The sequence below is a fragment of the Lactuca serriola genome, chromosome 6 (assembly GCF_051521515.1).
Source record: "Lactuca serriola cultivar US96UC23 chromosome 6, Lser_US96UC23_V15, whole genome shotgun sequence".
In the NCBI taxonomy this organism is placed as follows: Eukaryota; Viridiplantae; Streptophyta; class Magnoliopsida; order Asterales; family Asteraceae; genus Lactuca; species Lactuca serriola.
The window spans coordinates 123,179,788-123,204,331 of NC_136413.1; the positions used below are offsets into that span (position 1 = coordinate 123,179,788).

Here is a 24,544-nt window from a genome sequence, read left to right on the forward strand (position 1 = left end):
AGATGGCTTTGACCTAACCAGTCGTGGCTTTACTGGAGCATCTCTTGAGCTTGGCTTCTTGGCCGACATTCCCTTCTTGAACTTGGGAGTTGGATTCTTGGCCTTTTGCGCGTTCTAGTCACTATTGCGCGATTGTGACCTTGAAGGGTTTCCTTTGGAGAATCTTCTTCTCGACGCATTCTGCCATCCTTGTGCATCGTAGGGAACGTATGCACGATTTGGACAATTTCTGGCAATGTGTCTAGGTGTTCCGTAGTTAAAACATGTATTTTTATTCACTAGGAGTTGTTTCTGCCTGCCCCTGGTGGCGTGTACTTGCCTTGTATCTGATTGTTCCCACATGCACACATACAACAAGCCGACTGCTTCACTTGTTTTGGTGTCCTGTAATTACCAACATCAGGTCGATTAGAAGCAACATATTCAGAGTTTAAGAAGTCATTGTTTTGACAGTCAACAGAATTTGTAGAACTAGAATTAGTTATGTTCTCCTTGTCCTCATCCTCTACTACTTTACCTGCATAGGAAGTAGAATCATTAGTATCTTTTATCTCAACACCCTCAGTTGGCCTTGAATGGTCAGTCTTAACTGAAGCTGGAACAGTAGTTTGGCCATACTGAGCAAGTATTTCTTCCTCGTTGGTATCAAGCGGTGGGTTATAGTTGTCATTGAAAGGAGGTGGAACACTATGATACCCTAGACCGTTGGTTTGATTATCCTTAAACTTCAATTGTTTTTCAATCATGGACTCAACTTTCTCGCTTGACACATCAAATTTTTTGAAATTAAAATTTGCATTTTCAAACTTAATTTTTAGTGTGTCAAGCTCGGAAGTCAAGTCAACAAGTTGTTCCTTAACCTATCTATAATTTGCACATTTATTGTTGTACTCTTCCTAAAGTCCTTGGTTTTGGCTTCTAATTGTTCTTTTAAAGGTTTTTGGGCCTTCCTAAGTGTATATCCTTCATATTTAAGGTCCTCATTTTCCCTTTTTAGCAAATCATTTTGTTCACGAAGAAATTTAATCGTAGTTTCACAAGATTGAGAGCATGAAACTTCATTAACCGGGATGTTTGTGGAACTCATTGTTTACCAAAAATGCCCTTTGACTATAAACCTCAAAAGTCAAGTTTATAAATTCAAACTTGAAAAGTGAAACCGAAAAGCTAAACTTGAAAACTTGAAAGTTAAAGTTTAAAGTCAAAGTTAATTTTTAAGGTCAAAAGTCAAAATGATAGTCAAAACTCTGGGTTGAAAATGAGACTTTAAAATTTGAAAATTTAATTTTTTTGGGCCAAAATTGTAAAGAATCCGAAAATAGGAATGGAATTGCGAAGCTATATGATTTAAAAGAGGGAGATGTTAAACATATGGCTTTCTAGATCAATTGGTAAGGTGTGGGTTGTATGAGAGAAAGACCCGGGTTCGAATCATGCAACCCCCTAGATTTTTTAAATTATTCGCTGTTGACCAAGAACTCGCATGAGCTGACCGAGAACGCAAGCCGAACACATGCTGGAACTTGGACCGAACACCCACGGAATCCGAAAACGTACAAGGTTGTAAACGCTTCGGACCGCAAACTCGGACACGCTCCTCCTGACCGCAAACCTCGTTATCGGCTGGAAACGAGTTTACAGTTGTTGTTGAGAGAAAAAACTTGAGACACACTTGAACAAATGTTAGAACAAGTATAGTTGTGGAATAGTTTATCTCAAAGGATCTAAAAGCTCAACAATGATAATAAGTTAACGAGTTAGATAATTAGAGAGTTAGTTGCGGAAATGTAAGGAAATATAAATGACAGCAGGTGTTATATCAAGTATACACATAAGTTGATTCTTAACAAGGAATACATTCAGACCAAGTTAGTAAGTGAGATCAAACTTAGTGATTAAGTCACGAATGACTTGCTTCGAAGAGAGATAATAATCAGTTATATTCAAGTGAACTTTGAGAGTAAGAAAGAGATGAGATCAATAACACAAGATAAGAGATTCAAGATGCGTAATCAGAGAGATGTATTTAATAAGAAAGATTGAGATCTATATATAGAGACTCAAATATTACATCGGTTCAACTATCTAAGCATAGCCATGCAAGGCATACTGGATAATAGAGAGTTTTCTAACAAAAGTAGATAAAGAGTTAAACTAAGAAAGCTAGATAGTGAACTGAGCATGATGATGATTTCGGATGGGGTTGCTGAACAGAGTTGACAGCGGATCTGCTAAGGCTGCAGTAGACCAAGTTTAAGAGGGTCACTTTTATGATTAAACAATTTCCCCCTAAGTGACCTCCTTAACTTCTCTTCAATTATCAGGTTTTAGGAACCTGATGAGAATCCACCAAAACTTTCTGAAATTCTCCAACCAGGTGATTCTCCTTAAAATTTCGAACTTGACTTCGGCAGTTGTGTGTTTTGACTTTTGAACTGCGGTTCGACAAATTTCAAGTTGCTTCCTTGTGAGACGATTCATGGAAGTCATAGGAATGAAATATTTGGTTTCATTGAGCTTTCGCTTAAAAATGACTCCAAGATCAGGGAATTTTGTTGCACCCAAAGATATTTCTTGATAACCATCAATAAGCATCGTGCAGGATCAAGTGGTGGTAGATCGAATTTTTTGGCTAGGGCAGGGTGAATGTTTGCATCAATTTTTGCGAAGTCACAGACGGTTTCCCTTAGAAATGTTCTTGCCCTTTCAAGTGCTATCTTCATCTTCGAATACTTTTCGAATTTGTTTTGGAACACCTTTGCTATCAGGAAGACTTCTTCTGGATTCATGCATGGGAAGTCAGCTTGGGTGCGGACGTAGTCTTGATTCCTTCTTGTAAGAGTATACTGGATAAATTCGGCTTTCATGAATTTCCGGGGCTTAAAGTACTTGACTGCGTATGGTCTATCATTAGACCAGATTTTCTCTATTGAAGAAGCATGTTTAACATGGAATAGATTAAGTCTTTCGAATTCCATGGGCAATCTCTTGTGATCAGGTAAGCTGCGGTCAAACTGCTCAAATACAGTGAAGTATTTTGCATTGGGGGAGATTGGAATATCCCAGTAACCTTCAGATGGGGGTTCAGCATAAGTAAGATAGGGTTTATAATCATCATCCAGCAGTCTTCGGTGGGGATTGATCCAAGAATTGACTAAGGATTCATCCATGGTGATGTCGAATCCGTTTTCTCTCCAGATATGCTCAGCAAATTTGGCTGCTTTCCAATCGGATTTCTTCTATTTTGTTGCGGGAGAGTCATTGGAATGTTCGGATGACATGTTGGATGATAGGTTCTTGAAATGGGGGTGAGTCTCCATGTTCAGTTGAAACAGACACACTTTATGTGTTTGAGTAGAATTCAATGGTTGAATTGAATGGGTCTGCGGCCACCACAAGGACTACCGGAGCCTTTTGAGAGGCTGCGGCATCAGTTCGGTTATGCATTTGGTCGGTGGGATTGGTCTTTCTTTTCTTGAGGATAAAGATGGGTTGTGCGTCATCATCGGAATCACTCATAGAGGGAGAATGAGATTGATTTTCAGTTGAGTCGTCATCTGAGGACACAGTTTGTATGAGTTTCCTTTTCTTGGATGGTTCAGTGTTTTTGGGAGGATCTTTCTTCTTTGGGGTTCCATGTTTCTTGATGGTGTTGCGGGGGCCTTGATGGGCTGAGGCTAACTGCTTGCGCCTTTTTGATAAAGATAAGTTGGATAGGGTGGTGGAGGTTAGATTGCGATACTACCAGGGATGATGGGTGTGGATGAGGCTTGTATGTTCTGACTAGGAAGAGGCGGGGTACGAAGGTATGTGTCAATACCTTCCGTAGCCTCTATGTGGTTTGTGACATCAATGTTTTCAATACCAAGTGAAGACAATATGTAGACTGGTAGCTGTCTAATCGGTCCAAAAGTAGATTGATCTTTAGAGGGGTTGTACCTTTTTAGATCTCTGGTGATGAAGAGGTTGATATCGTTGCCCATGCTCAGTCTAGCATCTGCATGAAGGTCTGAGATGCATAGACACCAGAATCTTGCAAAGGTGAGCTCAGTAGGATTTTCTCTTGGACTATCCTTAGGGATGTACTGCAAGAAGTCATCCCACAGGATCTGACCGTAGTTGACATCCTGGCCAGCAAAAATACTCCACACCAGATCTAATAGCTTGAGGCCCATATTATCAGTGCCTCCGGTTCTGCCGGATAGACTGCGGATCACGAAATGGCACACGAACTGCCATACCGCAGACAACTGACTTTTCTTGAATTCACCTATGCCTTTCAGCTTCTTTTAGTAACCCATTTGGTAAAGTGTAGAAAGAATGTCCACCATGCTTGGGGTGAAGAACTTCGTTGAAGGATGGACTAACAGATTGATGGCGTTGAGAAATTTCTCTTTGGTCAGAATAACCAAAGAATCATTCACCAGATTCAGATGCACTTCTTGAAGGTTGTTGAGGGGTTGATATGCAGAAAAGGCACATTTGAAGAGTGTTGATAGAGGTACCACATCTGTGAATGAATCAAAGGGACCAAACAGTGGGTGATTTGACAGAAACTTGATCATTAACTTGATCGGAGCATTGTAAGAAGAATGCTCGTCGAACACTACCCTAAAATTGCTTGAAGCAATCATTGGCATTTGGTTCCTTGAAGCAGAATCTGAACCAGTTGGATGACCAGAGGAAGATGCCTTAGAATGCTTCTTCGAGATACCCGATTTCACCATTTTTAGAAAAGTTTGAAGAACTTGCAAGAAAATAGAGTGCAAGAAGATGAAGGAGAAGAAGTTCGTCTTGAGAGTGTTTAGAAAAGCATAAAACTTTCTTGGGGAAGAAGAAGAGGGTTTTATAGTCGCGGATTTGAAACTGTTATTGATTTTACCCTAAGTACAATTGGATAAGAGTAAAAATGTTTGGTTTTATTTATTAGGAAAAGTAATCTCAGCCACAGATGAGATAATTAGAGGTTTATTTTATTTTTTGAAATTTTCCAAAAGGGGTAGCATTTAATGAAATGTCAGTCCCTATAACATCACGTCTGAAGAACGTGTGGTGAGGGGTTAATCCGTTGTACAAAAGAGGAAGATGTAACGGATTTGACATTTTGGGGGTAATAGGAAGAGACAGTTTAAAGGAGATTTTTATGGAAAATCGTTCTTTTGGTCATCATAACCAAAATAGGTCTACCACAAGGTTTATTCAAAAAGTAGAATTAAGACAGTGATATGCTACACAAAGAATGTTTTTCAACGTTTTTTTCTTATTTAATGAAGGATCATTAAATAGCACACCACATTTCAAGAATTTATGAATCAGTTGAGAAATTAATCAATGTGATTGCGGATTGAGACTTTATTGCGGATGGATCTTTTGTAATTGTGGATGGATGGTTAGATGACTGTAGCAGAAGATCTGAGGAGAACACTTGCACAAAAATTATTAACAACAAACAATAAGGACCATTGAAAGATAGATATGATATATAGTTGCGGTACGTGTGATATACTGTGACATCCCCATTTTCACGGCCAGAAAAGACCGATTTTGTTTATGCTTTATAAAATCAGAGTACCTCTTTTAATAAAAATGCTGCAGAATTTGTTCCCATTAAAACATGATAAATACGTTATCAAGGCACTTCCGAAGAAAAGTATTTTTATTCATTTTTAAACATTTGGGATGTCATCGTCAATACAGAAACATAAGCATAAACATAACTTACATTCATTATCACTAGTGACTTATATCTCCTTAATCTCTCAGTGTAATGTGACTTCATATCAACACCTGTGATATAAATAAACTGAGTGGGTCAGGTTGGGAAACCTAGTGAGTACATAGGGATTTCAATCCCACAATGTTATACCATATATATAGTTTAAAACTCACAAAATAAACAATTTCACCATATATTTAAACAACTCTTATCCCACCCCGTCGATCCTCACAACGAGACTATCCATACTCTCGGACCTAAGATTAGCCGTTTTACCTAATCCATACTCCCAGATCAGAAATGAACGACTTTACATAATCCATACTCTCAGACTAGGGATGAATGACTAATCCATACTTTCGGATTAATGATGAATGATTATGCCTAATCCATGCTCCCGGGTCAATGACATATACTAAGGTTTTATTCTCTGAGTATAATTCACTCATACTCGTAAGAAAACACTACCCAATATTCCTCATAATTAATTTAGGTTTACTCTTTATCCTAAATCAGCATATATAATCATGTATGTTCTTTAACAAGTATCTCAGGCAACATCAAATAATTCGCACATAAACATATATTTAATACTTCAATCGATACTTGTATTACAATCATGTTCATGAAAGGGACTATGCACTCACTTGAAAAGGTAGTGCTTCCGAACTCAGACAGCGCTTCGCTTCTTAAAAATAATTTCCTTCGACGAAACCTAGTATTATTACCACTAGAGTTTAGTCTATTATTTGTCGAGACTAATTAATAGTATAGCTATTATTACTATTATATAAGCGTTAAAAAATACTTATATAACCCATAATAATAGCCCAAGTACTTATTATAAGTTCCTAATAACGTTACTATAATTAAATAAACGATATATTAAAAATAGCGTAGGCGTAGCTCACTTACAGCGGGTTTTATAGAAAACCGGGCTTTGCTTGGAGCAGCGCTCCCGAGCCAAAAAGCTCTTCCTCTCGGAGCCGTCGAGCACTCCGGGGCTTCCGCCTCGTGCTAGGGAGGTTCCCTAGGCTTTTCGGGGGGTTTCGGGGCTAGAGAGAGGTTCTAGAGAGAGAGTAAAACGAAGAAAGAATGGGAAAGGTGTGAAGAAAATGAGGGTGGCTCTTTTTATAGGGTGAAAATGGCTGAACTTGGTGCCACATGTCACCATCTAGTGGCAAGACTTGGGGAGAAAGCAATGGCCAAGATTGTTCCACATCACCCATTTTCGCATAGCACACTTCCGAATTCTAAAATCCGTAACTTTCACATACAACCTTCATTTTTGACGTTCTTTATATCCACGCGTAGGTAAAAATAAGATCTACAAGTTACATTTTGACTCCGTCGGCTAATTCTCGACCGATCTTAAATTTAACAGTATGAGGAGATTATACTGTTAAATGTCTGCGTGAAATTCATAACTTCTACACACAGACTCTGTTTTCGTCCGTCTTTTTACCATTGAGTTCCTATTAATGAGATCTTCAATTCTCATTTAGGTCACATAGGCCAAAAACCGCCTGAACTAAAAATCGAGTTTCGGGCCGTGCACTGCTATGTCAAATCTTAGAAAATTCATAACTTCTTCATACGATGTCAGATTTGGGCGTTCTTTTTTTGTATGTTCTCGGTTTAACATATACTACAACTTTTATTTGGATTGATAAGGCTAAAAAGTCCTTTATCAAAAATTCACTAGTTACGTCTCTCGGTGCCGTGCCGGTTTTGCCGTAAAACTTCGACGGGCCATAACCTCTTCGTTATAACTCGGATTTCAGGGTTCTTTATATGTACGGAACCCTTGAGACATATTATAAAACTTGGTTAAGATTATTTATTCTAAATAATCTTTTGTTGAAAAGTCGTTTTCGACCCTTATTATCTCTAAATTGACTAGCCCGGATCTACGGGCGTTACATATACTGCGGTACATAGGATATACCAAAACTATCTATCATAAATAACTTTAATCAGGACCGCAAGAGAGACTAAGGATGGTCTGCGGTACCTATCAATTCAAAAAGAATTGTGGGTCCGAATTCATCATTCCTAACATTTGTAAGAAATTGTTGAGTTTTGTAGAGTCAGGTGCCTTTGTGAAGACATCAACAATCTCTTCATGAGTATGGACAAAAATCAGTTCAATGTTACCTTTCAGGATGTGGTCTTTGATGAAGTGATACCGTAGTTCAATATGCTTTGTCTTAGAGTGTTGAATGAGATTGTGAGAAATTGCTATAGCACTCTCAGAGTCACAATAAATTGGTATCCGCAGCATCATGTATCCGTAGTCCATAAGTTGTGTTTTCATCCACAAGACTTGTGAACAACAGCTAGCTGTGGCCACATATTCAGCTTATGCGGTAGACTGTGATACACAATTTTGTTTTCTAGATGACCAGTTGACGAGTCTTCCACCTAGAAATTGACATCTACCGGAGGTGCTTTTTTTTATCTAGTCTGCATCCGGCATGATCCGCATCAGTGAATGCTTGTATGCTGAAGTCATTCCCTACGGGGTACCATAAGCCAAGAGTCTTGCTGCCTTTTAAGTATCTTAGAATCTGCTTGGTTGCGGTCATGTATGACATTTTTGGATCAGCCTGGTACCTTGCGCATATACCTGTTACAAAGACAATGTTTGGTCGGCTTGCGGTGAGGTACATCAATGAACCGGTTATACCTCTATAAGTCTTGTGATAAACTGATTCACTGGAAGGATCAACAAATATCTTATATCCGAAGGCCATAGGGACCTTAGCCGAAGAACAGTTGTCCATTGGGTATTTCTTTAGTAGTTCAGTGGTGTATTTCTCCTAATGGATGAATATCCCTTGAGGGACTTGTTTCACTTGAAGTCCTAGAAAGAAGTTAATCTCTCTATTCATGCTCATTTGGAACTTGTTGGTCATGAGCTTAGCAAATTCATCCACCATTCCCTGATCAGTTGATCCGAAGATGATATCATCCACATATATTTGTACAAGCATAAGGTGATTACCATTTTCTTTTCTAAATAAAGTGGGATCAATCACTCCTCTTTTGTATCCAGACGAGACAAGAAATTCAGAGAGAGTATCGTACCACGCTCTTGGGGCTTGATTTAGACCGTAGACTGCTTTTTCAAGCTTGTAGCAGTAGTCTGGGAATTCAAGACTTTCGAAGCCCGGAGGTTGCTTAAGATAAACGTCCTCTTTTAATTCACCGTTGAGAAAAGCACACTATCTACATGTTAGTTTATGTAGATGACATAGTTATTGATGGCTATTCCAAACTGCTTGTGGATCAACTTGTGAGCAATATTTCCTTGTCTTTAACAATCAAAGACTTTGTCAGCCTTAATTATTTCCTTGGGATTGAAGTCACTCATAATTCATGGGGAATTACATTATTTCAACACAAGTATGCATCTGATCTTATCCATCAAGCTCATATGGAGAATTTTAAGAGAGTATCTGTAAGGTCACACTTTATGATCTGATAAGTCAAACACTCTACACAATAAGTGTCAGTGTCAACATCTACATCACCATCAGTGTTAGCATATTAAGCCTATCAGCATCAACGTATAGTTAGTTATTCTATGTAATCTTTTATATACTAGGTAATGATACATATAAGTATAAAATAGATAGCATATCCGATAGGGATATCTACAGTAAAATCCCAATAATTTGGGAAAATTTTTAAAAAAAGTCCTAAAAAAAATTTTAAATAGAAAAGTCTAAGAAACCGGGAAAATCCTTTAATTTAGCCCATTGTTACCTTTTCAGCAGGTAACCGCTGACGTGGAATGCCAAGAAGGAAGGGGATGCTGACATGGTAGCTGATGTGTCAAGCCACGTCAGCCAAGTTCAATACCCTTAAAAAATCGGATTTTAGAACAGAAAAATGGTGGAGGGGGTTCGAACTCTTAACCTCTCCCTCCAATTACACGCTTCTTACGAATTAGGCTAGCAGCTATACTTGTTTTTTATCTTTAGCAAATTTATATAATGTTTATCGTTTTTCCTGAGAGTTCTAAAAACTGCCTTATTTAAGAAAAGAGAGATAAAGGGACTCAAACACGATACTTCTCTCTCCCGAATCATGACATTAACCATCTAGGCTGCAAGCCTTTTCTATTATTATCTCTTAACAGTTTAATATAACTATAAACGTCTAATGAATAAATTACATTTATTATTTCTATTATTATTATTATTATTATTATTATTATTATTATTATTGAAACAAAAGCGTATATATAGGTATTTTATATGTAGTTTTCAAAGTTTTTTTTTCATTTAAACGTATTTATATATTTTTTATATGTATAAATATGCTTTTTTATACGTATAATAACGTATTTAAAAATGTTTTTATACATGGATTTATTTAATAATATTAGAACTAAATTTTTTTAAAAATAGTATATTTTTGCCTTTTTTTTATGTATTTTATATCAATTTTTTACAATTCAAAACGTATATATACATATTTATATGTATTTTTTACTACTATATATATATATATATATATATATATATATATATATATATATATATATGCTTTTAATTGTACGGAATACATATAATATAATAATCGTATATAAATGTTTGTAATTTTAATAATAATAATAATAATAAATGTAATTAATTCTTAAGTACTTAATAGATATATATGACTGTGAAGGAATTAAGACACAAAACTGTTTTAGTCTAGTTGGTTGACTCCTTGTTTTGGGAGTTGTAGGTCACTGGTTCGATTCCCACACCATTTTTTCTTCCAGAAATAAAACATATTTTTAGAGCTGTAAGGAAATATATATATATATATATATATATATATATATATTAACAGCAAGATGGAGTTCTAGTCTAAGTGGTAAGATCACGTGTTAGGATGCACAGGTTACGAGTTCGAAACAATTTGTTTTTTTAAAGTATATTGAACTTGGTTGACCTGGCTTGTCACATCAGTTGTCATGTCAGCATCCCCTTCCAGCTTCGCATAACAATGGGCTAAATTGAAGGATTTTTCCGGTTTCTTGGACTTTTCTATTTTAAAAAAAAATTAGGATTTTTTTAAAAATTTTCTCAAAATATTAGGACTTTAATGTAGTTATCTCTATCTGATATCATTGTGATAAAGATCGGTTCTTAGTATAGATAAGATACAATATCTTCAATCAACGGATATACTTGTATCGATTAGTATATAATCAACATTAGGGTAAACCTTAATGTTGAGTTCGTCTTGGTGACCGTATTTGTGAGAATTCGTTTTCTTGGTGAAAACAAACCCTTTCTTAGTGAAAGACAATTTGGAGAACTCCTTATGTTATTTAGTTTTTGTGCCTTATTTTCTTAGATTAGTTTGCTTTTGTTATTTATACTTGAAGTGTATCCGATCGATACAAACCTTCAATTTGTATCCGAGTAGGTTTTTGATATACTCAAGTTAGTATGTCGACATCTTACGATCTAAAATCGACTGCTTGCAACAAGATGCATCCATTTGATAAACTCAACTTCTATGCTTGAAAATCAAAGGCCATGGAAACTCTTGAGTTCATGTATTTTGACATGCTCGACATCATCAACAAAGGTTAGGTCACCGTTATGCATCAATCATCCAACGATGGTGCATATGATAGTAAGAAAAAAGGAAAATATGTGTCAGGATATAATAAGGAAGAGAAAAGGGTGATGAACCTCAATGTAAAGGAGAGAGTTGTTATTGGAAGCTCACCTCCTTATTCAGTCTATCTTTTGGTTCAAAAATGTTGAACCACTCAAGAGATGATGACTACACTATCATCTACTTTTGAAAAGGAAAACTCTTCAGATGATGAAGTTAAGTGTCTTATGGCCTAGATTGTTAAATCTCACGCTGACACATCAAATGACAACGTTGGGACTCTTGAAACTAATCCCTCTCAAGTTGCTACAAACCTTATGTCAGAATGGGACACTACCTCAACATATCAGGTAAAAGATATTGTAAACGTTTCTTCTGTTGAAAACATCGAAAAAGATGACTTGATTGATCACATGCACTTTTATTTACCTGTTTCAAATAAAGAAAAATCTTTTCAAAATCTTGAGTTAAAAAATCTCAAGGAAAGACTCCCCTTCTTGGAATAATCTCTTTCATTATTGAAAAAGGGAAATACTTGTATCTCGTTGACCAATAATTTTCTTCACTCCAAAAAAGAAAAAGTTATTCATCATGCTAGAAGCATTCAACTTGTTTTAAAAAACTAAGCCTCTTCTCACTATAATATCACAAAAATTACTAATGCCCAAATTCCTAATCAGTGTGAGAAAACTTCTTGGAGGCGATATAAAAGGTGATGTTTCCTTAACCAAAAATGCTGAGACTAAACAAACCTTCTATAAAGTTGATTGCTTAGAAAAAGACTTTAAGAATAGATTTGTGAGTTCTTAATTTTATAAACAAACTTTAATTGATACTCATTGATCCACTGATTCTAACGGTATTACTAAATGTGTTTGTCAATTATCTGCTCTTGATCCTTCCCACCAATCCTCTCATCGTGAGTATGTTCTTCCCTCCATTAAGATTTTGCTAAAGTTTCCTATATCTAATGGTAAAGTTCATTCAGCAAAGGAAATTCTTAGCATCTTTCCTCAGTGCTCTGTTAGGAACCCAGGATCTGAAGATTAACCAAAGTCTTCTATTTAATATGACTCTTCCATGTATCATGATCTTCATGACAAGGTATCATCTGAGCATACTATCGATGACATTCCTTGTTCCAGAACTAAACCAAGAACTCTTAAATCAAATAATCAAACTTCTTCGAACTCAGCAGTTGAAAAAAATCAAAATCTAATGCTAAAGGAAAGAATCCTGGAATCAAAGTTTGTTATTGATGTGGTGATGCCTCTCACAAAGTCAGCGAGTGAACTATTGAAAAGAACTCCATTTGCGCTGACAACATCATGACTCGAAATGATAAGTGGATCAAAAAAGGAAACTCTTTAAACTGTCTCCATGATGATTGTTATAAAATCTTTTCTTTAATGACCCATTGCAAGATGGGTCAGTGCATATTAGTTGTATATTTGTAGTTTCAGGGTAAAGAACATATTTGGTATTTAAATAGCGGCTGCTCAAGTCATATTACCGGATTCAAGTCTCTTCTGGAAGATTTCATAAAGAAGGATGAACCTACTGTTACATATTGAGATAATGGCAAGGGAGCTACAAAGGGATATGGATCCATCAAGTGCAATTATGTTGTGCTACAAAATGTCTCTTATGTGAAGGGTCTTCAACATAATCTCATTTCAATTATCCAATTATGTAACGTGGTATGAAGTTCTCTTCAACAAGAGAGAAGGAAAGGTTGTTGATCAAAAGAATGTCACTATTCTAACTGCAAATCGACGGAATGACATTTATGTTTTGGATATGTTTTCTGCTGGCAATTCTCTTCGTTGTTTCTTCTTCTATCGTTGTTAGTCTCCATCTAAATTGGTTGTGGCACAAGAGGTTATCTCGTTTCAATTTCAATAACATATTAAAGATCTTAGGGAATCATCTTGTAAGACGACTTCCTAAGACGCAATTTGTCAAAAGTAAGATGTGTTGAACGTGTGAAAATGGAAAGAAAACCAAGTCTTCCTTCAAGCCCAAGTCCTGCTCTTCTATTATCAAACCTCTTCATCTTCTGCACATGGATCTTTTTGGACCAATATTGATTAAGTCTAGAGTTGGCAAGAAGTATCCTTTCGTTATTGTGGATGAACTTTCAAGATTTACCTGTGTATTCTTTTTAAGAAAGAAGAGTCATGCCACTGATGAAATTATTTCTCTCATCAAGCAATGGGAAGTTTCTTATGATCACAAAGTAAGGCAATTACGTAGTGATCATGGAGATAATTCAGAAACTCCTCCCTAGATGATTTTTGCTCAATCTCAAGAACTTCTTAGAACTTCTCTTCTGTTATAACTCTCCAACGAAATGGCATTGCAGAAAGAAGAAACATAGTTGTAATTGAAGCTGGAAGGACTATAGTCGTTGAAGTTGGTCTTCTTTGTCATTTTGGGTTGAAGTTGTCAACACAACGTGTTATACCCAAAACCAGTTTATTATCGTTAAGCGTCATGGGAAAACTACCTATGAGCAACTTAAGGGAAGGAAACCGAACATCTCTTATTTTCATGTGTTTTGGTGTGTTTCTTACATCTTGAATCAAAGAGATCATCGCTCGAAGATTCAAGCTAAAACTGATGAAGGAGTGTTTCTAGGCTACTCAAGTGTGTCCAAGGCTTTCAGGGTATTCAATCTTTCAAGGCAATTTATTGAGGAAACAACTCATGTCACTTTCGATGAAGACTCATTTATTCATGATCGATTTGATCATACCTCATCAATTTTGAATGAACTTACTTACAGTCCTTCAAACCCTTTTATTGATTTCTTGCCAAATGACATGGAGTCTATTGTTCCAAATGTTGATAAAATCATCAGCTCACAACCTATCTCTAAAGATCAGCTTTGTCCTCTCTGAAGAAGCTGACCCATCTAATCAGGAAGACTCTTCTTAAAGTAATACAAATGAAAGTTCTAATCCAATAATTCTTCGAGATTATCCAAAATTTCAAATCATTGGAGATGTAAATTGTGGGATTCTCACTCGTAGCAGAGTCAACAACAACTTCTGCATGTTGGTGAATTTTGTCTCGTTGATTGAACAAAATAATGTCGCTGACGCCCTGAAAGAAGCTGACTGGATCAAGGCGATGCAGGATGTGCTGAATAAATTTGAACTTCATCATGTGTGGACACTTATTCCCAAGCGTCGAGAAAAAACTATCATTGGCACTTGCTGGGTGTTCAGGAACAAGATGGGTGAAGATGGTATCGTCATAAGAAACAAAGCTAGACTTGTGGCTCAAGGTTTATGTCAGCTGGAAGGGTTTGAATATGATGAAACATTTGCTCATGTTGCTATACTTGAAGCAATTCATCTATTTCTTGCCTTAGCTTCATTTAAGAACTTTAAAGTCTATCAAATAGATGTCAAGACAACCTTCTTACATGGAGATCTTCAAGAAGTTTTTCTAAAGAAACCTTAAGGGTTTCAAAGTGAAGAGTTTCCAAATCATACGTATCGTCTTGATAAAGTTGTCAATGGCTTAAAGCATGCACCTAGAGCATGGTATGACATATTGGCAAGCTATATTCTTGCAAGTGGATAAAAACGAGGAAAGATTGACAACACTTTACTCATCAATCACTTAGGATCTCACATCATTCTTGCTCAAGTGTATGTTGACGATATCATTTTCGGATCCATTGATGAAAAGCTAAGCACAGAATTCACGGAGATCATGGCCTAGAATTTTGAGATGAGCATGATGGGTGAACTAACTTTCTATTTGGTTTTGAAGGTTAAACAACTAACTGATGTAATTTTTGTTTGTCAAGCTAAATATATTGCATACATGCTGAAGAAGTATGGTTTCTCTGATTGCAAGCCGACAAAGAGTCTGATGTCCTCATGAGCGTCTATTGGCACTGATCCAAATGGAGCTGATGTGAATGCAACTCTGTATCGAGGAATGATAGGCTCTCTACTCTATCTTACTTCCAGTCGCCCTGACATTATGTTTGTTATTATATTGTGTGCTCGTTATTAAACCTGTCCTAAGGAATCTCATCTTCTCGCTGTAAAAGGATCTTTCTCTACTTAAATTATACACCTAATCTTGGGTTACGGTATCCTCATGATAGTAAGTTCAAGCTGGTGGGATACACTGACTCTGATCATGGTAGATGTGGAATTGATCGCAAAAGTACTTCAGGAGGGGTTCAAATTCTTGGAAATAGAATGGTAAGCTAGACTAGTAAGAAGCAGACATCAATGGCTTGTTATACCACTAGAGCTGAATATGTAGTTGTTGGAAGGTGTTGTGCTCAGATTCTATGGATTCAAAATCAACTCTTGGATTATGGTCTAAACTTTTCAAAGACTCCCATATGTTGTGACAACACCAGTACCATTCAGACGATACATAATTCAGTGCGACACTCAAAGACCAAACACATTGATATATGTCATTAATTTATCTTGGACATCGTTCAAATGGAAAAAGTGTAGTTGTTCTACATTCCATCCACTATTCAACTGGCTGACATTTTCACCAAGGCATTAGACAAGAAGACTCTAAACAAATTAATTGCAGATCTTAACATACTTTCAATGACTTAATTGTGTTCTAACTCGTTTGATTTAACATTGCTTATGCCTGCTTTCTAAAAACACAGAAACAAATGTTGATTTTATTATGTTTACAGATTTTGTTACATAGTTTTCTTAAGCTTTGATTCTAGTATTTACAAGTATTCTATTTTCTCTCTTTTATCTATCTTTCAGCCTTATCTAATATTGATCTACACATTCTTCCTCCAGAGTTTGCAAAAGCTGGAGCCATCCATAAAGTTTTGAATGATCTTGGTGTTGAGAAAAAAGAGTGACATCATGTAATCTTATTCTTGTGCATACCCTCTTTCTCCTCCACTCACTATTATGGATTTGAGCCATCCATAAACTGGTGGTCTTGTTTTCATCTACTGAATCATAATCCGATAAATCCTCGAATCCCCTCATGTTGATCTTGACAACATGATGGTTTCATGGATTTGAGCCAGTTAACTCATTGGTTACAAAGACTATTTTATGCTTCCTTCTTGCTCTTGATGAATATGAAGCTTGACATCCATCTGCAATGTTTCAATGATAAATGACTTCATTACTCTTAGTTTCTAGTGAGTTGTATTGTATTTTGATGTGTTTATCTTTGCTTGTATTTCCTTTTATAACTATACTGGAAGGGTACTTATCTCGAAGAAAGGAAATTAATTAATGAGTAGTTATTTCAAAAGATTTATCTTTGATGATACTACGCAAAATATTTTCTGCCTTTTTGATTCTTTTGAAAAGGCTATGTAGAGGGCCTCTAAGAAGGTTGTATACTCTTTTTCTTTGTTTGACTAACTCTTTTGTTTTATTCTTATATTATTTATTAATTTGTCATGTACCATATTAAATGAATTGATGGTGAATTATGAAGTTCTAGACTGCAACTTAACTCTATGATACGAAAGTTAAAACACTTCTTTTTAATGAGTTAACACCGTTTATGATTCACCTTGATTCCACCTCAACGTGACTGAAACAATCCATTCTTTCCTTTATCTTAATAAAACTTGACGATTCACTGTGATATACCACACACTGATAAAAGTTTGAAACTCTATGACAATGGTTAGTCTATGTATCGTAGGCTATCACACGCACCAACCCATTCTTGCCCTTATATTCTTCTTTAAAGCTTTATGATTCAGCATAATGTACCATACGTTGATGAGAGATTGAAAAATCTATGACGATGGTTAAGCTAGAACACCACAACTTATCACATGCATCAAACCATTCTTTCAATATATTCTTTTTTAGAATTTTATGATTCAACGTATAAAGCCAGGCGCTGATGAGAATTCGAAAATTCTATGTGGGTGGGTATACCATTGTCCGTGATATATTACACACACCAACCCACTCTTTCCGAACAATTCTTCTATTAAGAAGTTAACGATTCATCGTATTAGCCATACACTGATAAAACTTTGACACTCTTTGCCGATGGGTACATTTAATACTGGAATGTATTACACACATCATACCACTCATGCCTTTTTTTCTTATAATAAAAGTTATTAATGAGTCAACATATGAAACCACACATTGATGAGGTCTCGCAATACTATGTCAATGAATGGTAGTTCAAGCATGTACTATCAGGAGACATCACAATCTTACTAGATTGTTAGTTGCAATTCTGATACTCTGGTTTCCTCATCTAAACCCGTATTTTTTGTTAATGTTAAAAAGGGGTAGAATCTTGCTAAAGCTAAAGAAACTACTAAATCTTGTTGATCTAAAGAAAAGAAAATAAATTTAACGGGGAGTTAAGCTGACATCAACATTCTCATCTCATCATCGATTCACCATCCACTGCAATTTATAAATGTTGCCTCCATTGTTTGAGAATCAAAAATGGTAAGTCATTTACCTTATCATGGGGAGCATTTGTTAAAGCTGAAGAATTTAAAATTCCAATCTTAATCTCATGGGAAGCATGAGCTGAAGAATTCATCGAAGATTAGTTTTGACATCATCAGATAGGGAATAATGTAAGGTCACACCTTATGATCTGATGAGTCAAACACTGTACACGCTAACTGTTAACGTCAGCGTCTATATCACCATCAGCGTCAATATATCAAGCCTATCAACATCAATGCACAATTAGTTACTATATGTAATCTTTTGTATATTAGGTAATGATACAAATATGTATAGAATGGATAACAGATTCGATATCCTTGTGATAAGGATCAGTTCTTAGTATAAATAAGATATAAACCCTTCAATCAAGGGATATACTTGTATTGATTAGTATATAATCAACATTAGGGTAAACCCTAATGTTGAGTTCATCTTGGTGACCATCTTTGTGATAACCGGTTTTCTTGGTGAAAAAAACCATTTCTTGGTGAAAGACAATTTGGAGAACTCCTTTTGTTATTTACTTTTTGTTCTTTATTTTCTTGGATTAGTTTGTTTTTGTTATTTATACTTGAAGTGTGTCCAATCAATACCAACCTTCAGTAGAAAACCCCATGTTTGTCACAGATAAACTTGCGAAGGATTATGGTAAACGTATGATTGATGATGATGCCTTCAAGTATAGGAGCATGGTTGGAGGTTTACAATACCTTACATTAACTCGACCTGATATTTCGTTTGCAGTCAACAAGGTTTTTTAGTATCTCTCCAAACCTACAGACATTCATTGGGAGGAAGGGAAATGGATACTCAGGTATATAAAAGGCACGGTTACCACTGACTTAATATTCAAAAATCAAATTCTACACTGCTTAGTGTCTTTATAGATCCATATTGGGCTGGTTGCTTAGATTGTCACAAGTATACTGGAGGTTTTGTTGTGTTCTTCAGTCAAAATTTGGTCTTATGGAGTTCTCGCAAACAACCTACAGTATCTCGTTCAAGTATAGAGGTAGAATATAAGGTGTTGGCTAATGGTACATATGAAGTAATATGGGTGCAATCATCACTCAATGACCTTGGAGTTTGCCAAACAAGGCCACCAGTTTTGTGGTGTGATAATTTAGGTGCCACCTACCTAATAGTTAATCCTGTGTTCCATGCCAGAACTAAACACATTGAAGTCGATTTTCACTTTGTTAGAGAAAAGGTGGCAATGGGGGCTCTTGATGTTCGTTTTATCTCCAGTAATGATCAGATAGTTGATTGTTTTACCAAACAAGTTACTCGTGACATGCTGGATTGGATGAAGTATAATCTTAATCTTGTAACAGTTAAGATTGAGGGGAATGTAAACAGAAGGGTTATCCGATAAGTCAAAAGAAGAATAGATAACTCGTTATCTTTCATATGTTTTACAACTTCCAGATCCAATATTTCAGGATATCCAATTGTAATCGTTATATATATATATATATATATATATATATATATATATATATATATATATATATATATATATATATATGGGGGAGGGGGCAAATCAATAGAAAATTCATAAATGTTTGGAAACCCTAAAACCTAGAAAATCAATAAAAATACATAGAAAAAAATACTTTAAGATATCTAAATATTTTTTTTATTTGATTTTATAGGGCTAAAAATCACAAGTTTTGGAACAAATTCGCTTAAAAATTGAAATTTAAGTCAAGTTATTCTTGTTTTCAACTCCACCAATGTGTGGAAACGATCACAAAAATATTCATGGTGATGATATTAGGCATTACGCATGCTAATGCGCATTATGACGCGCCAAAACTCATTTTGGCATGAGTTTTTTCTAGACATGTTTTCTTTTTCTTTTTCATGGCCAGAGATGGACCCATTTATATTAACTTTTTTGTTATTAGATGTTGATGTAATTCTTCAAAACAATTAACATGTTTGCTATAGATCAATAATTATGTGATTTTTTTTGTTTATAAAATTGTCGTCTTAAATCATGTTTTTTGAGATTCACCATGACTCGTAAGACTTAAGGATCTGCTACATTTCAGGTTTCATGCCATTTAAAACCTTGATAATTAAAAACGAATAAAAATTAAAACTTTTTATATACAAAGGTTATAACCAAAAATCTTTTCATGATGGATGGTTTAGCAAAATTAAAGGTTTGAGAATAAAATTAACGCATCAATTCAATTACATAGGCTAAATAGAATTCAAGTAGTGTACATAGAATAACCCGAAAAAAAGGGCTTTTTATGAAAAAAAAAACAAGTCCTCACAGCAATATGAATTCCATGAAGCACCAAAGGGCAAAGGCCTGACAAAAATATCTTCTTCTTTCGTCTCATACGTAACAAAGAAACCTTCAAAATCATTACAAAAAATCATTCCAATCTGTCTCTTTATTAAGTTCCCATGCAATAGGACTTAAGACATATAGCAATGTTGTTTTGATATTTACATCATTACAATATGAACATTTTAATGATTGAACATTTATGATAAATAGACAAAATTGCAAAAATCGGCATTATTATGGTATGAATTTTTTCTAGGTTATTGTTTAAATCCAGTCTTTTCTGGATTGTTGGTCTTTTTAAATTATTTTCGTTATGTATATGGTCCCCAGTCTTATCTGGATTGTTGGTCTTTTTAAGTTATTTTCGTTATGTGTATGGTCCCTCCGAATATTGAAATAACTATAATACCCTTGCTATATTTATTTTGCATTTTTCTTTCATTTTTTTTAAATAAAAAATAAGGGGCCCTCTCTCTCTCTCTCTCTCCATGTGTTTGGTTGTCCCAAAAAAATCATGAACATACCCGAAACAAATCTTCATCCGCAACACTCACCTCCTTCTTCTTTGGTCACCTGTCTCATCTTCTCCGATTTCCAGCAAGGAACACACCCAATTTTGAGGTTCTAGTGGAGCTACAACCAAATCGCCAATGTTGCTCGATTTCCGGTGGTGCTACAAACACAATGAAAGTTGAATCCCCACCGACTAATGATTCCACTATTCTCGCTACCACCGTCGCTCTCACTATCGCCGACGTGCCATATTCCTTTCGTCTCCCCGGTGAATGATATTAAACGACACCACCACCATTATTTTTGTCTTCATTGTTTCTCCTAATTTGTGTTTGGGTGTCTCTCATTTATCCTTTGACCCGTTGGAAGAAATAGAAGCTAGATATGGTTTCTTCTCCTCCCTAGTGATTAGCTTCATCTTTTTCTTCTCCCGATGTTTTTTTTGCATTATTTTTTTCGAAATTGATTTAATAAATGGATTTGTGTGGGTCAATGATTGAAGGTGATGGACTTTTATTTCAATTACTCTTTTTGAATTAGATTAAGATGGATTTAGGTTTTGAGTTCAGGACGTGGAGATCGGAGATCCTGAACGTAAGTTTATTTCTTGTAATTAAGTCATTGTTCTCTAATGGTTGATCATGGTGTTCTTATATATGATAATGATGGTGTCCGTATACATAGAAGCCACCTATCGTCACTACCGTCCACCCACCTGAAATCTTCATTGCCACCCCCCCCCCTCTTAATGGTGTCAGATGCTTCATCAAAAGCCTCTCTTCATCCCTAAATTTCAGATGTTTAGTTTTTTCTGGGTTCAATTTGCAGGTTTTTCTTGACAAAAACAAACATCTCACCATATGGGTTTTTGAATTTGATTTGGTTCTAAAAAAATAATATGTTTTCAGGTTGTGTGTGTGTGAGAGAGAGAGAGGAAGGTCCCTTTTATTTTTTAATAAATAAATAAATGATTATTAGATTTAAAAGAAGTGAAAGAAAAGTAAAAAATAAATATTGAAAGGTATTATAGTCATTTCAATATTTATAAGCATCATATAGCCAACAAAAGTATCTCAAAATGACCATCAATCCAAAAATTTCAGGATTTAAACTAATCTCATAAAAAGATGCATTTCACATGGATATTTTTAGAGTATTAAAGTACACGAAGAAAATAACAAATATATCTTCAAACTAGGAAAATATATTAATACTTTTTTTGGATTGGGTATTTTTTTTGTTATTTATAAAGTAGTTGGATTTGGCCATCACCTTTAAATAGAAACAAAATAAGTCAAATACATTTTCATAAATGCAATCACTCTCAACACCTAACGTAAATGTCAAACATAGCCAATTGCGTTCGTTACCCCCATGTGATGTTATTTTTTCTATGAGAAATTAAATATCTTACTACCTTTTGATCCTACCAATCCTCTTATTCATTTAAATGATAACATGTGTCATATTAGTATCCTAAAATATCATAAAATCTCATTAAATGAGCATTAAATGTTACACATGTCACCATTTCATTGGGTAGGAGTATACGTAGGAACAAAAAATAGGAGAATATTTAATTTCTCTTTTTCTATTTGAGAAAAAAATGTTATTTTTATATAAATATTAATCTATGTTTAAAAAGTAATATATATATATATATATATATATATATATATATATATATATGAATTTTAATATATTTATTAATTATTTTCGATAAAAAAAACAGTCTTCAACTTTTCAAAAAACAAAGAAAATAAAATGAGTTTTTTTGAAAAAAAAAATCATATTTTATATATTAATATGAATCTTTATGGAAAGATGACGGAAAATTATGAACATTGATATATTCAGTTTGTATTCGATAAAAAAACATGGCGTAAAAGAAATTAAATTAGAAAAGAAGAAGTGAATTTGATATAATTATTATACTCGCGTCCATTTTAAAACTCTACAACCATTCTTTTTGTCGTTGATAACTTTAAATTTTGATGTTTCGGATTGGTTCAAATATTAATAATAGTTATCTATTGAACTTTTCAAATATATATATATATATATATATGGTTAAATTTATTTGAGACAGACTTAATTTTGTAAGACCACGAGACCATCTTTATCTAGTAAAAAATTCTAATATTCTACTGTTGATAAAAATATAATATGTGTAATATTCTAATATTTTAAAACAAAATTTAAACACATTTTAGACTAAAATATTCTAAATATATATAATGTCAGAATATTATGCATATTATATTTTTATAAACGATAGAATATTAGAAATTTTCATTATATTATGTCCGTCTCAAATTAACTTTTACCAATATATATATATATATATATATATATATATATATATATATATATATATATATATATATATATATATATATATATATATATATATATATATATATATATAGACACACACACACATACACAAATCGGTTCCGATGACTACCAAACGGTTAGTGGTTCCGAAAAATGAGAACCGAATCGGAACCGCTTAAGCCGGTTCCGGTTCCACAACCGATGGTTCCAAGGTAGTTCCGGTTCCGAAAACGGGTAGCTTTTTCCACTGCTCATCCGTAGTAGAGAGGTGGAGGCAGTGATTGTGTTTGAGGAAAGAGTATTGTAACACCATGATTTTCATTTTGGTTCTTTGGTCCAAATGACAGGCGTTTGGCATAGAACGCTCGACGTTCAAACGCCAGGTGTTCTATAATGGATGTCAGGCGTTTGCACGCAGAGACCAAACCCTAATTTTAGTGGTTTACATCCTATTTAAAGAATATTATGGCCTCAAAACCCTTCACCACTCCAACCTCCATCCTCATTTCGAAAACCTTAAGTGTGTATGAGAGTTTGAAGCCTCGGTTCATCTTTTCGGTATCATTTAGTGTTCTTGATAAGAGAAGGAAGATCTCTGGATTATTGTGTTTGCTCTCTAGCTTGTGGATCTGGACTCTTGACATCTTGGAGCATCATTTTGAGGTATAAAGTTTCAGATCTTGATGTCTCATTTGTTAGATCCTAAATTAGGGAGAGTTTATGTTCTTTTTGTCCCAAAGACTTGATCTTTTTGAGTTTGGAATGCTCCAGAGGTATGAAGTGTCCTTTTAAGCTTAATAATGAGTCTAGAATCATAAAAATATGATCTTGGATCATCATAATCATTCATGCCAGAGTTTTGGAGCCTTTTAGTGGACTTTTAGTTAGGATCTTGGTGTTGGGCTCATTGTAGCCATGCATGGCCATAAAGCTAGCAACTTTATGGATTTAGACATTTCAATAACATTGGATATGAAGTTTGGTCATAATATCTTAAGCCGTTAAGTCATTGAATGAGAAGTTGGGAGCCAGCAAGCAAATGCCAGGCATTTGCACAAGAACGCTGAGCGTTTGGATGCCAGGCGTCTTAGGGCGAATGCCAGACGTTCTCACAGAAGCCCAATGGATCGATTTTTTGGGCCTTGGACCATTGTGGATTTTGGGCTTTTATGCATTTGGGCTGGACCTTGAGTATGGAACAAGTAAGAAAAGGGTAAATGGTCTTTTACCCTTTAGGAAGTTGGTTTATGGAGTGGACCTCCGATTTTGGGTTATTGGGATAATTATCGATTAAGATTGTATTTATTGTTAGTTGGTGTGAGGTTATCCGTTTTAGCAATCCGAGTAGTTATTTAATTACCAGGGGATCGAGGTGAGTTTCATCACTGTGTTTAGCGGGTCGAAGGCACCAATGTCGGCCCATGGTTTATTATGTTAGGATGCTAAATGTATGTGTGACTTTTGCACATGTTATGTGTTGGTATGCTTATATGGCAAGGCCTGATGCCGGACGGGGCTCGATGACTGTATTGTATGCTATTATCATGTTGATTATCGCATGTGTTCGTATGATTA

At 35.1% G+C, this 24,544-nt stretch overlaps 1 protein-coding gene across 1 annotated transcript; it reads left to right on the forward strand.

The window, feature by feature from the left end:
• Positions 1 to 14,401: 14,401 nt before the first annotated feature.
• On the forward strand, positions 14,402 to 14,815 carry LOC145060106 (putative mitochondrial protein AtMg00820). The gene has a single exon (XM_079007830.1). It carries the CDS (start codon positions 14,402 to 14,404, stop codon positions 14,813 to 14,815), a length of 414 nt encoding a protein of 137 aa, XP_078863956.1.
• Positions 14,816 to 24,544: the final 9,729 nt, after the last annotated feature.